The 14201-nt window shown below is 43.5% G+C and overlaps 1 protein-coding gene across 6 annotated transcripts in view; it reads left to right on the top strand.

Moving 5' to 3' along the window:
* LOC140191232 (dedicator of cytokinesis protein 7-like) overlaps positions 1 to 13748 on the top strand; it is a 216037-nt gene extending 202289 nt beyond the window's left edge. For all 6 annotated transcript variants that reach the window (XM_072248433.1, XM_072248432.1, XM_072248431.1 and 3 more), the window contains 3 exons: positions 4423 to 4529; positions 5273 to 5440; positions 9902 to 13748. In XM_072248433.1, coding sequence (XP_072104534.1) covers positions 4423 to 4529; positions 5273 to 5440; positions 9902 to 9944 — 318 coding nt within the window. In that variant the 3' untranslated portion in view covers positions 9945 to 13748. The remainder of the gene's footprint in view (positions 1 to 4422; positions 4530 to 5272; positions 5441 to 9901) is intronic.
* The last annotated feature ends 453 nt before the right edge of the window (positions 13749 to 14201 follow it).

The raw sequence follows: 14201 nt of genomic DNA, 5'->3' as shown, positions 1-14201 counted from the left end.
CTCCTACCTTCAAGAATCAAAAGATTAAAGATTAGCTTTATCTATCAAATGTGTGATCATTGGTGGTAGTATGATCACTCGAGTTGAATACAATGTTCGCCTAAGGGATTATTCCCTTAATGTAGAATGCCTGTGTGTCATTTTGTTTAATGTAGAGAGGCTGATGTATGGGCAGCCACCACACTGTCCTTGACGGGTCGGGGTCAGGTTCCAGTGACATGGCTCGCAGGACGACTGAGGACCCTTCACTGCTGCAGCCTTCCTCTGCCTTCACTGATTACGTTTTCTGCCAGCCCCACCGTTGAGATCTTGGTTGAATTACCCTGATGTTACTGCCATGGGTTCAAAGTAAATTTATTATCAAAGTGCATGTATACCACCATATACAATCCTGAGATTCATGTTCCTGTGGGCATTCACAGTAAATATAAAGAAATCAGTGGAAAAATATCACACAAGATGAACAAACAATCAATGTGCAAAAGACAACAAAATATGTAAATACAAAAAAGCTAAATAATAATCATAAATAAATATTGAATTTGTGAGCTGGAGTCTTTAAAAGGGAGCCCATAGGTTGTGGCAACAGTTCAGTTTTGGGGTGAGTTAATGCCATGTATAAATTTGCTGATGATACAACCATTGTTGGTAGAATCTCAGATGGAAATGAAAGGGTGTACATGAGTGAGGTATACCAGCTAGTGGAGTGGTGTCGCCGCAACAATTTTGCACTCAGTGTCAGCAAGACAAAAGAGCTGATTGTGGACTTCAGGAAGGGTAAGACGAGCAGACACAAAGCAATCCTCAGAAGGGTCAGAGGTGGAGAGAGTGAGCAATTTCAGGTTCCTGGGTGTCAGTGTCTCTGAGGATCTAACCTCACCCCAACATACCAATGCAGCTGTAAAGAAGACAAGATGGTGGCTATATTTTATTAGAAGTTTGAAGAGATTTTGTTTGTCACCTAAAACACTCAAACTACTATATATGTACCTTGGAGAGCATGCTGATAGACTGCATCATTATCTGGTATGGGGGGGCAGGGTGCTACTGCACAGGACCAAAAGAAGCTGCAGGGAGTTGTAAAATTTGTCAGTTCTATCTTGGGTACTAGCTTCTGTAGTATCCAAGACACCTTCAAGGTGCGATACCTCAGGTAGGAGGTACAAAAGCCTGAAGGTACACACTCAGCGATTCAAGAACAGCTTCTTCCTCTCTGCCATCCGATTCCTAAATGGACATTGAACCCACTTTTTAAAAAAATATATATACTACTTCTGTTTTTGCACTATTTTTAATCTACTTAATATATGTACTTACTGAAATTGATTTACTTATTTATTTTGTTTTCTTTCTATATTATCATGTATTGCATTGTACTGCTGCTATGTTAATAAATTTCACAACACATGCCGGTGATAATAAACCTGATTCTGAAGTTATCCCCTCTGGTTCATAAGCCTAATGGTTGAGGTTGAGGAGTTGAAAACTGTTACTGAACGTGGTGGCAGCGAGAAGAGAACACGGCCTGAGTGGTGGGGTCCTTGATGATGGACGCTGCTTTCCTGCCACATCCCCTCCTCCTTGTAGATATACTGATTGGTGGGAAAGGGCTTTCCCCATGATGGATTGGGTTGTATTCACTAATTTTTGTAAGCTTTTCTATTCAAGGGCATTGCTACTTCCATACCAAGCCATGATTTAACCAGTCTATACAGTCTCCACTGTCACATGTATAGAAGTTTGTCAAAGCTTTAGATAACATGCCGAATATTTGCAAACTTCTAAGAAAGTAGAGATGCTATGTGCTTTCTTTGTAATGGTACTTACATGCTAGACCCAGGACAGATTTTCTGAAATGATGACTGAAGAATTTAAAGTTGCTGGCCCTCTCCACCTCTGATGCCCCAAGGAGGACTGACTCATGGACCTTGGTTTCCTCCTCCTGTAGTCAATAATCAGTTTAAACAATAAGCTGATGATCCTCTGAGAAGATCACACGTGCATCGAAACTTAAAAACGTACAATAAAATGTGTCAAAGTGACCAACACAGTCTGGGGATGTGCAATTATTTTTGCCCACATGTCTTACCCAACTTGCCAACCCTAACCTGAATGTCTTTGGAATGTGGGGGGAAACCAAAGCACCCGGAGGAAACCCACACAGTCAAGGGGGAAATGTAGAAACTCCTTACAGACAGAGGTGGAATTGAAACTGTGGCAATGGCACTGTAAAGTACTACACATCAAGGGTCCAAGGTAATTTCTGCTGCCTGGCTGAGCCTTGCTGCTTTCTGCTTGCAAACTGAAGCTTGTGCTTTCTGTTCACACCTCTTGCCCCTGTTATTGTTCCTGTCACCTCCCAAGGTATTGGGCAGCCTCTATCACCCACTTCCGATGTACAATGGATTAGTTCTGCAGCTGGGGCTTCTGGCCATGTGACAGGTTAAATGTTAGCTTTGTTCTATCGGGACAGCACAATACTGCAGCGGCTAGTGTAGCGCTATGCCAGTGCCAGCGACCCAGGTTCAGTTCTGCTGTCTGTGACAGATTTGTACATTCTTCCCGTGACAATGTGGGTTTCCTTCTGGTGCTCTGGTTTCCTCCTACATTCCAAAGACCTATGGGGAAGTAGGTTAACTGGTCACATGGGAGTAACTGGGGGGGGGGGTACAGGCTTGTTGGGCCAGAAGGGGCCTGTCACCTCTAAATAAAATCTAAATAAAAATGAATAAAATAAAATGTTTGACTTCCTTGCCAAACTTGAGAATTATTATAGCAGGCATATGTTATGAAATGTGTTGTTTTGTGTCAAGGCATAAGTATCATTAAGTTACAAAAAGAAATAAGTAGTGTAAAAGAGGAATAGTGAGGTAGTGTTCATTCAGAAACCTGAGGGCAAATGGGAAGAAGCTGTTCCTAAAACATTGGGTGTGGGTCTTCAGGCTCCTGAGCCTTATGTGTAACCTATGTGTTGAAGTACAACTTTTAACAGAACTGTTGGCCCTTAAAAGATTAAGCATGAATAATGATGTGTGCAGAGGATATCTCCAATAGTGAGAGAGTCTGGAACTGAATGGCACAGCCTTGGAATAGGAGGAGGTCCATTTCCTTAGACAGAGGCTGGTGAATCTGTGGAATTCATTGCCATAGATGGCTGTGGAGGCCGAGCCATTGAGTATATTTAAAGTGTAGGTTAATAGGTCGAATTAGTAAGGACATCAAAGGTTATGGAGAGAAGGCAGGAGGTTGGTGTTGAGGGTGGAAAATAAATCAGCCGTAATTGAATGGCAGAGCAGACTCAATGGGCCAAATGGCCTAAATCTGCTCCTGTGCCTTATGGTTATGGTCCAATTCACATTGTGGAAGGAGGTACTGAGCATTCCAGAAACATTCCCGGTCTGCTTCCTGTCCTCTGCTCAAACTGGTCAATGGCAGCCATTTTATAATTGACCTTGAAGATGGGGCAGGTACATGGGAGGGAGAGTACAGAGGGTTTCTGCTGCTATCCAGTGTAGATCATGGACGGACACAGGTTTGCACATAGCAATGATTCCCTTCCAATCAGAACCTTTCACTTGTACACTTGGTGGCCACTTTATTAGGTACTTGCACTTTAGTGCAAATATCTAATCATGTGATAACAGCTTAATGCATAAAAGCATGCAGGCGGTGTCAGGAGGTTCAGTTATTGTCCAGACCAAACATCAGGGTGGGGAAGAAATATGATCTAAGTGACATTGACTGTTAAATGATTGTTGGTGCCAGTCAGGGTGGTTTGACTTGTCTCAGAAACTGCTGATCTCCTAGGATTTTCACACATGACTGTCTCTAGAGTTTACAGAGAATACTGCAGATAACTAAAAACATCCAGTGAGCAGCAGTTCTGTGGGCAAAAACGCCTTGTTGATGAGAGCGGTCAGAGGAGAATGGCCAGACTGGTTCAGACAGACAGGAAGGTAACTCAGATAACCACGCGTTACAACAGTGGTGTACAGAAGAGCATCCCTGAATGTACAACATGTCAAACGTTGAAGCAGATGAGCTACAGCAGAAGACTACAAGCATACAGAATGCACACAATGGCCACTTTACTAGGTACCTTCTGTACCTGATAGAAGTGGCTACTGATTGTATATGAAGAAGTTGACTGTTCTACGCTGCGGGAGCTGCTGGTATCCATGTGACCATTTTCAGAAAGAATTAGTGCTTTGACAGTTGAGTAGAAATTAAATTATAGATCTTTTACACTGTATCATGTGTATCCTTCAGAGTTTACTTCCAACCTCTTATAATCCTTCACCTTTGAGTTACAGCATTGTCAAACCAGTTCATGGTTAAAAATAATGAACAATCCCTGGGATTGTAGAGTTGTAACAGATGTGTGATTGAAATAATGCTGGTTTTGCTTTATAACTCTCACAGGGACCTTTGGAAGTGGCCCAAGTTTTCCTGGCAGACATTCCAGATGACCCCAAACTCTTCCGACATCACAACAAGCTGAGACTCTGCTTCAAAGACTTCATGAAACGGTACGTCAGAGTCTTTGTGTCTGTGCTGACTAGCTCTGCACTGTCATTCACCTCGTAACTGTGAAAGCACCAGATGTAGCCCCTTTAAACTTAAACTCCTTGCGTTGTCAGCTGTCCTATAGCAGATACGAGCTTCTCATTCCGCACAGTTATGACTCAGCGTCTGATTGGTCAGTATATTTCTTTAGGAAAATGGTGGCTGCCAGTTTGGTATTGGCCAGTCTTATCTCAGTCTGAGGAACAATAGACCTCTACTTGACAAAACTAAAATGTAGACCACCATATCAGGAACACACCTGACAAGACCCACAGTAGCATTACGGTTAGTTCCGCCCTATTACAGCTCGGGGTATCAGAGATTGGAGCTCGTTTCTGGCATTGTCTGTGAGGAGTTTGTACGTTCTCCTCATGACCGCCTGGGTTTCCTTCGGATGCTCCGGTTTCCTTGCACAGTCCAAAGACATATCGGTTCGTATGTTAATTTGTTCATTGTAAATTGCCCTGTGATTAGGTTAATGTTAAAAAGATGGGTTGCTGGGTGGCATGGTTTGTTGGGCCTGTAGGACCTGTTCCTCTCTGTACCTCTAAATAAGTAATAAATAACGAGGTGCAGGTCGAGAATCAAATTTTCCCAGTGTCTTGCTGCAGCTGACATCAAACTTCACTTGCTGCCTTGAAAGTTAATTGTATAGTAATGAAGAGATAAATATGAGTGCACTTCAATAAACATTGTTTTCCTGTAGATGTGATGATGCCTTGCGCAAGAACAAGACCCTGATTGGAGCAGACCAGAAGGAATACCACAGAGAGCTGGAGCGTAACTATCACCGACTGAAGGAGTCGCTGCAACCCATGATCAACAGGAAGATTCCCCAGCTGTACAAGACCCTTATACCCAATACAAGTCACCGGTAAGGCATCTTCTCTGGAATAAAGGCAGGGCCTCGTTGACTAAATTGAAATTCTGTTCTTATTCTGAAATTCCAAAAAACCGCATACTGTCCATGACTCTCGGCTACAAGTCAAATACTTAACTTTAAAATCAAGACTCCCTTTCCTCTTGTTCTGTACTCATTTGTTTTACTTCCTCACCCATCCACAAATGTTTTAGTGATTCCTCCCCACTGTCACTTCTGCCTTCCTCCCATTCTATGTGCACCCTCCTCCGCACAGTTCTGGGAAATGTTTATAAAAATTCCTCTGGTTCTGAAAAATGACTCCCATATTTCCAGACCTGTTGACTTGCCAAACTTGCTTGCTCACTGTCCTCACCCCACGTACTGCTCACCCACCCCTAAGCTGCTCACTCCCACTCCTTACTTCAACATTACCCACAACTTCCACCCTCTTCCATCACTTCTCATTTGCTGACCTCCCCCCACTGCTCACTAACACCTCCATCTCCTCCCAACACTCACTGACTCACACCCCAATCCCTCCCCAACACTCACTGACTCACACCCCTATCCTGCACTGCTCACAAACCCCCAACCCTTCCTACACTGCTCACACTCCACCACTCCCCTTACTCAAACATTTTACTCCCTTACCTGACTTTCCCATTTCACCCAGCTTGCTCACATCCCATCGACCAACTACCATTGACCACTTTCTGATCCCTAAACTGTTAATAACCTCACCCCATACATCACCCAAATGTTCACTCCACCCCTCTTCTCAATTGAAATCACAGTCCACCAACTCCTCACTCTTCCTCTAACCTACGTGCTCCTATCATCTTTGTCTCCCCTATAACCTGCGCCTTCCACCAACTGTACCCTGGCCTTTTCGTACTTTCTCTAGATCTCCACTGGCATCTTTTGTTCCTCTCTTGCCAGCTCCTCTTCCCCTCACACTGGCCCGTCTGTTCCCACCTTTGTTGGCTGCTGCTTCACAGAGAGCAGAATGGAGAAACAAGTTCACCCCTGATCTTACTGATTGATGGAGAGACCTCAATAACTCTTCCGAACATTTCTTGTCTTCATAAGATATTCAGGTTTAAATTGTATCTTACTGTCAGATCACTTGAGCTGCTGCAGAGGTTCCATTTCTGACAAGTCTGTGACTGTGTGGGTTTCCTCCAAGTGCTCTGGTTTCCTCCCACATTTTAAAGGTGCGGAAATTAAAGTTAGTAAATTGTGGGCATGATATATTGACGCAAACAACAGGAATTCTGCAGATGCTGGAAATTCAAGCAACACACATCAAAGTTGCTGGTGAATGCAGCAGGCTAGGCAGCATCTCTAGGAAGAGGTACAGTCGGCGTTTCAGGCCGAGACCCTTTGTCAGGACTAACTGAAGGAAGAGTTAGTAAGAGATTTGAAAGTGGGAGGGGGAGGGGGAGATCCAAAATGATAGGAGAAGACAGGAGGAGGAGGGATGGCGCCAAGAGCTGGACAGGTGATTGGCAAAGGGGACATGAGAGGATCATGGGACAGGAGGTCCAGGGAGAAAGACAAGGGGGGCGGGGGGAACCCAGAGGATGGGCAAGAGGTATAGCCAGAGGGACAGAGGGAGAAAAAGGAGAGTGAGAGAAAGAATGTGTGTATAAAAATAAATAACGGATGGGGTACGAGGGGGAGGTGGGGCATTAGCGGAAGTTAGAGAAGTCAATGTTCATGCCATCAGGTTGGAGGCTACCCAGACGGAATATAAGGTGTTGTTCCTCCAACCTGAATGTGGCTTCATCTTTACAGTAGAGGAGGCCGTGGATAGACATGTCAGAATGGGAATGGGATGTGGAATTAAAATGTGTGGCCACTGGGAGATCCTGCTTTCTCTGGCGGACAGAGCGTAGATGTTCAGCAAAGCGGTCTCCCAGTCTGCGTCAGGTCTCGCCAATATATAGAAGGCCACATCGGGAGCACCGGACGCAGTATATCACCCCAGCCAACTCACAGGTGAAGTGTCGCCTCACCTGGAAGGACTGTCTGGGGTCCTGAATGGTGGTGAGGGAGGAAGTGTAAGGGCATGTGTAGTACTTGTTCCACTTACAAGGATAAATGCCAGGAGGGAGATCAGTAGGGAGGGATGGGAGGATGAATGGACAAGGGAGTCGCGTAGGGAGCGATCCCTGCGGAAAGCAGAGAGGGGGGGAGGGAAAGATGTGTATAGTGGTGGGATCCCGTTGGAGGTGGCAGAAGTTACGGAGAATAATATGTTGGACCCGGAGGCTGGTGGGGTGGTAGGTGAGGACAAGGGGAACCCTATTCCTAGTGGGGTGGCGGGAGGATGGAGTGAGAGCAGATGTGCGTGAAATGGAGGAGATGCGTTTCAGAGCAGAGTTGATGGCGGAGGAAGGGAAGCCCCTTTCTTTAAAAAAGGAGGACATCTCCCTCGTCCTGGAATGAAAAGCCTCATCCTGAGAGAGATGCGGCTCTGTCTAGCGGAATTAGTCCTTACTCTTAATAATTTCTCCTTTGGCTCCTCCCACTTCCTCCAAACTAAAGGTGTAGCCATGGGCACCCGTATGAGTCCGAGCTATGCCTGCCTTTTTGTTGGCTTTGTGGAACAATCTATGTTCCGTGCCTGTTCTGGTATCTGTCCCCCACTTTTCCTTTGCTACATCGACAACTGCATTGGTGCTGCTTCCTGCACGCATGCTGAGCTCGTTGACTTCATTAACTTTGCCTCCAACTTTCACCCTGCCCTCAAGTTTACCTGGTCCATTTCTGACACCTCCCTCCCCTTTCTAGATCTTTCTGTCTCTATCTCTGGAGACAGCTTATCCACTGATGTCTACTATAAGCCTACTGACTCTCACAGCTATCTGGACTCTTCCTCTTCTCACCCTGTCTCTTGCAAAAATGCCATCCCCTTCTCGCAATTCCTCCGTCTCCGCCGCATCTGCTCTCAGGATGAGGCTTTTCATTCCAGGATGAGGCAGATGTCCTCCTTTTTTAAAGAAAGGGGCTTCCCTTCCTCCGCCATCAACTCTGCTCTCAAACGCATCTCCCCCATTTCACACACATCTGCTCTCACTCTATCCTCCCGCCACCCCACTAGGAATAAGGTTCCCCGGTCCTCACCTACCACCCCACCAGCCTCTGGGTCCAACATATTATTCTCCGTAACTTCCGCCACCTCCAACGGGATCCCACCACTAAGCACATCTTTCCCTCCCCCCCCCCGCTTTCCACAGGGATCGCTCCCTACATGACTCCCTTGTCCATTCGTCCCCCCATCCCTCCCCACTGATCTCCCTCCTGGCACTTATCCTTGTAAGCGGAACAAGTGCTACACATGCCCTTACACTTCCTCCCTTACCACCATTCAGGGCCCCAGACAGTCCTTCCAGGTGAGGCGACACTTCACCTGTGAGTCGGCTGGGGTGATATACTGCGTCCGGTGCTCCCGATGTGGCCTTCTATATATTGGCGAGACCCGACGCAGACTGGGAGACCGCTTTGCTGTACATCTACGCTCTGTCTGCCAGAGAAAGCAGGATCTCCCAGTGGCCACACATTTTAATTCCACGTCCCATTCCCATTCTGACATGTCTATCCACGGCCTCCTCTACTGTAAAGATGAAGCCACACTCAGGCTGGAGGAACAACACCTTATATTCCGTCTGGGTAGCCTCCAACCTGATGGCATGAACATTGACTTCTCTAACTTCCACTAATGCCCCACCTCCCCCTCGTACCCCATCTGTTATTTATTTTTATACACACATTCTTTCTCTCCCTCTCCTTTTTCTCCCTCTGTCCCTCTGACTATACCCCTTGCCCATCCTCTGGGTTCCCCCCCACCCTTGTCTTTCTCCCCAGACCTCCTGTCCCATGATCCTCTCATATCCCCTTTGCCAATCACCTGTCCAGCTCTTGGCTCCATCCCTCCCCCTCCTGTCTTCTCCTATCATTTTGGATCTCCCCCTCCCCCTCCCACTTTCAAATCTCTTACTAACTCTTCCTTCAGTTAGTCCTGACGAAGGGTCTCGGCCCGAAACAGCGACTGTACCTCTTCCTAGAGATGCTGCCTGGCCTGCTGCGTTCACCAGCAACTTTGATATGTGTTGCATGATATATTGACAGTGGATGCATTGTGACACTTGCAAGCTGGCCCCCAGCACATTTTATGTATTGAACCCCAGATCACTGGCGCTGTAGAGCATTACGCTAACCACGACACTAACTTGCTTCCCAACTAGCGACACTGTCTTTGCTAATTACTCTTTGACCTGGAACTTATCCCAAAAATGCTGACTACTTTGCACTGTACAGCAGCTCAGGTAGTGCCCGTACATTTGTAAATCGTCAATTGCGTTGACGCAAACGATGAATTTCACTGTACGTTTCGATGTGTGTCTGACAAATAAAGCTCATCTTTAATCATTTCCATAGCTCTTAACTTTTGCTTTTGCTTTATTTCAGAAACTCCTTCAGCAGATCGAGCTTACGTAAAGTGGAAATCTAAAGAACTGGTGGAGTCATTTTTTAAAAATTTTCTCTCAATGATGAAGGAACTGGTATGAAGGATGAATGTGGAAGGATTAAGGCCAGAGGATACAGAGTTTCCTCTTTTTAAAGCCTCCTCTTCAGGGCCCATTCAACTTAAGGCAGTTGTCTACGGAATCCAAGCTGCTTATAACTGCTTCTTTACCTCCCCGATCCTGTCACAGGAGACTATTTTCAAAATTAGAATCGTAGCTCTATGTGAGTCTGACTGCTAGATTGGTGTGAGATTTTTTTCTGTGGTCATGGCATCACTCCATGATTGATTTGATATTTTAGTAACCGAAGTATTTTAAAAAAAATTGTTCTAATGCCTTGTGTCTGCATCTAGATCCTGACATGGGCTGTTGTCTAACTTGATGTCCTTGTCTAATGCACTTGTGCCCTGTACAGTATTATATGGTGCACTCTCATACTAAAACCACCAAGAGCAACCATTAAGGTTTTACATATGGTAAGTTGTAAAGAGGTGGTTACTAATTTTTCAGAATTTTGTTTTCTTATCATGAATGTATCTTTTGAAATTCAGGAAGGATGCACTTTGGCACCAGTTTAAGTTGACAGCATGATTCTTCAAACATCCTCCGTCAATGCTTTCACAGAATCAAATTCCAATAGCTTAAAAACCAACTGGACCACTCTGGTGCCAACCAATCACTGCCTTAAGTCATCCAATATCTGCTTATAATTTATTGCTGGATTACTTTTTCAAATATGCTCATATTTTGTGTATCAATAACCTTTTAAGAACCACTATCATTCCAAGTGTTAATTCCTCTACAGTAGTTATGAGTTGCAGGGGTTTAATACAGCCCCTTAAAGAATTATGTCATTATGGATATCTCCTAATGAAGACGTTTATTTCCTTTCTGCGCAGTTCTTGCACTACTTTACATTGAAGTTTTTAATGTTATAACAGTCACTCAGATAGCATAACTGTTAATATAGCACCAAGTGATACAAGAGAGAGTCTGACATACCAATTCAGTCATTCACTTTGCAACCCTAGTTGACACAAGAATCCAAAAGCTCTGCCTGTTGAAAGGTAAATGGCGTCACCACTTGTCAAACCATCTGGTGAGAAGAGGTTGTGGTGACCAAGCTGCAGCTTCATTTAAAAGGAAAAGCTGCTCCTGAAGGAAGATAGAAAATGTCTCGGGGTGTAAAATCATACCATAACAGTTGCCTGTGTTCTTTATGAACTTTGCTTTTATCTAAATTGTCACTTCAGAAAGGGAATGACCAAGTGCAGTGTTACAGGGCTGATCAGCGTAGTGATCTTATGCTTAATGTTTGTGACGAGTAATTTTTAAGAAAAGCTTGATGGTCTTACAATAACAACTGTTAAATGTTCTTTTCTATTTTGGGGCTTAGCTGACAAAATAATTACTCTAAGTAGAATATGGAAAAAATATACAATGAAAGCCGTGCTGCAGTAACGTATCTACTTACCTGAGACCTTGTAGAAGCATCTCTGCGCAGAAGTAATCCTGAACACAAGAGATTCTGCAGATGCTGGAAGTCCAAATCAACACACAAAATACTGGAGAAGCTCAGCAGGTCAGGGAGCTTCTGTGGAGGAGAATAAACAGTCAGTATTTCGGGCTGAGATACTGAAGGGTCGCACAAAATGTCGACTGTATATTCCCTGCATAGATACTGCCTGACCTGAGTTCCTCCAGCATTTTGTGTTGCTCCAAACAGATACATTACTCCTTATTAAATCCGTTGCAAGTTTAACCCTGAATTCATTACTATATTTTATGACTGAACCCAAATGTGAATCTTTATTCACATTGATATAGCCTTTTATATCTGTAATTATCGTTGTTAAAATTGAGCAAATTCCATTGCTCTCCTTTCTCCTCTTGACTTCAATATTCGTTTAAAAAAAAAGTCCTGACGTAAGTATATGCCCAGATTTTTACCTTTTACGCTTGCTTCTTCTATCACATTCTGTAATCGGATTCTGGACAGCGGCAGTGCTGGGTAAACCCACCATCTTTCTGTTGAGTCCCGATTGCCTTTGTCTCTAGAGTACATCCTTTTGTTATTGCTGTCATGTGTGATTTGAAACCTAATCCTGCTGTGTAATTTCAAAAATAGGCGATTGTAATCTTTTTTCTTTTTTATATGATTTATTATTTATTCAGATTATTTAAAGATTTAATGGGATATTTTACACAGAGCATGATTATTTAAGATTGAGTGGGTAAAACACTAAAAATTCCAGTAGCCAAGGGATTTATTTGGTTATTTGTTAGGCTGGGGTTCCCAAAGATTTACCAGACATGTAGAGATGTATTTTCCATATCCAGCCTCCAAAAACAGGAAGGAAAGTCTACGTGTGCTGTGTTCACAATGACCAAGCAGTCAAGTTGATAGCGGTATTTTTGTTTGTACCTCTCCAGAACATCAGCAAAATGATCTCTTTTCTAGTGTATGTTTCCACCGCAAGTGGTAATGGTAGGATGATCGCTGTTGATTCTGTTGTTCTACATACATACATGGACGCATACTCTTATACACACGCATGCACTCAGACACACACACACACACACACATGCACACACACACACACACTCACTCACTCAGACAGACACACACACACACACAAAATCTATGGCCTATGTTAGACTGCCACAATATACTGGGGAGGAAGGATTTAGATCCATATCACATAAATCACAGCAGCACGGGATTATACAATAGCATTGTTCAGAGTGCATTGAGTTTAGGGCCAGTCCGTCATGCTGGTTAGACTTTGAAAGAGATTATCGAGAAGCTCTGAAAAGCTGGATTCTTTAGCATTTCTTTAATTGTGCAGAAAGTAGACACGGATCAGACAAACCATAATGATGGCCATATTGGTGTGTTTCTGAAAAGCTGGCGTCCAGAAATGCAACTAGTATTCAGAAGCACAAGATCCATATTATGAATTTGTTTTTTTTTAAATTTTCTTTATATTAAACTTCCTTATACATAACTACATAACGAAGTTGCCAGCAATACTATCATAAATACAACATTGACTGACTGATGCAACTACTGAAACTGTGGAATAAGGAAATTCAATGAATGCATTTGCAGGTCGATGAACAAGAGTGATGTGCACAATATGGCATCGTTCACGTAAGGCTCGTAAAGAAACCTTACACTGGGGGCATTATTCTAGACCGGGTAATAAATGGTGAAACCATTTCCCAGTCAATTTACGTCTTTTTCTGTTTTAATTGGGATACAGGGATATCCATTCATTACAGCATCTCTCAGTTGTATATACATATCTATTCACTATATTATCAACCAGTCATGAGGAAGAAGAAACCACCCTCCCCACTGACAAAGATACTATAGCTGGACTGAGGATTTATCCTTAATATTCATGGTTTATTTTTAATTGAATGAAAGTTGTTTATTGGACAGACTCCTTGTTTACAGCAGATTGTTTTTATTCTGCGCTGTTGGTAATGCTGTTGTGCCATGGAACACAAGCCTTCTCAGTCAAAATGGAATGAACCCGTTGGCCATCTCCAAAGCACCAATCGCTGGGAGTTCTCCAGTTCTGTGTGTTAACCAACCTGCTTTACTTAGGTTTATTTGTTGACTCTGTTTTTCCTGGACTACCTTTGCACTTTTTGTTTGTTGTGGTAAAGGGTTTGGAATGGATTTGAAAGGGTGAAGGATGTCGCACCATGTCTTTGAAATGATTTTTGCCTTTTCAACTTGTAATAATCTATGTTGTCAATAAAAAAGACCAACCAATTCTGTCACTCTTAATTTTTCCCATGCTTTACTGATCACTAAACTAATAGGTCAAAAATATTGAATATTTCAGCTGCATACAATGATCAATGGCCCATCTGCCAGGTCTCATCCCTAGAAATCACCCTGAGAAACAATGCTATCTGCATTCAGCTTACAGACACTACGTAATGTCAGCTCTTCAATGAAGCAGCAAGTTCCTAGTTCAGTATAATCAGAGTAAACTTAAAAAAAAGAGATTTTTATCTTTGAAAGATTTTGCCTCAGTTTCAGCTTATTCTTTAAACATCTCTATGCAGTGTATTGTTCCTTGGGTTTAACATACACACACACACTGTACCAGACCAGACCCAAGTCAAAGTAAATTTATTATCAAACTGTATATATGTTACCATATGCTACCTTGAAGTTCATTTTCTTGCAGTCATTTACAGAATAATATATAAGATTTATG

Source organism: Mobula birostris, chromosome 32 (genome assembly GCF_030028105.1).
Source record: "Mobula birostris isolate sMobBir1 chromosome 32, sMobBir1.hap1, whole genome shotgun sequence".
Classification (NCBI taxonomy): domain Eukaryota; kingdom Metazoa; phylum Chordata; class Chondrichthyes; order Myliobatiformes; family Myliobatidae; genus Mobula; species Mobula birostris.
This window is presented reverse-complemented; position numbering and strand designations above follow the sequence as displayed.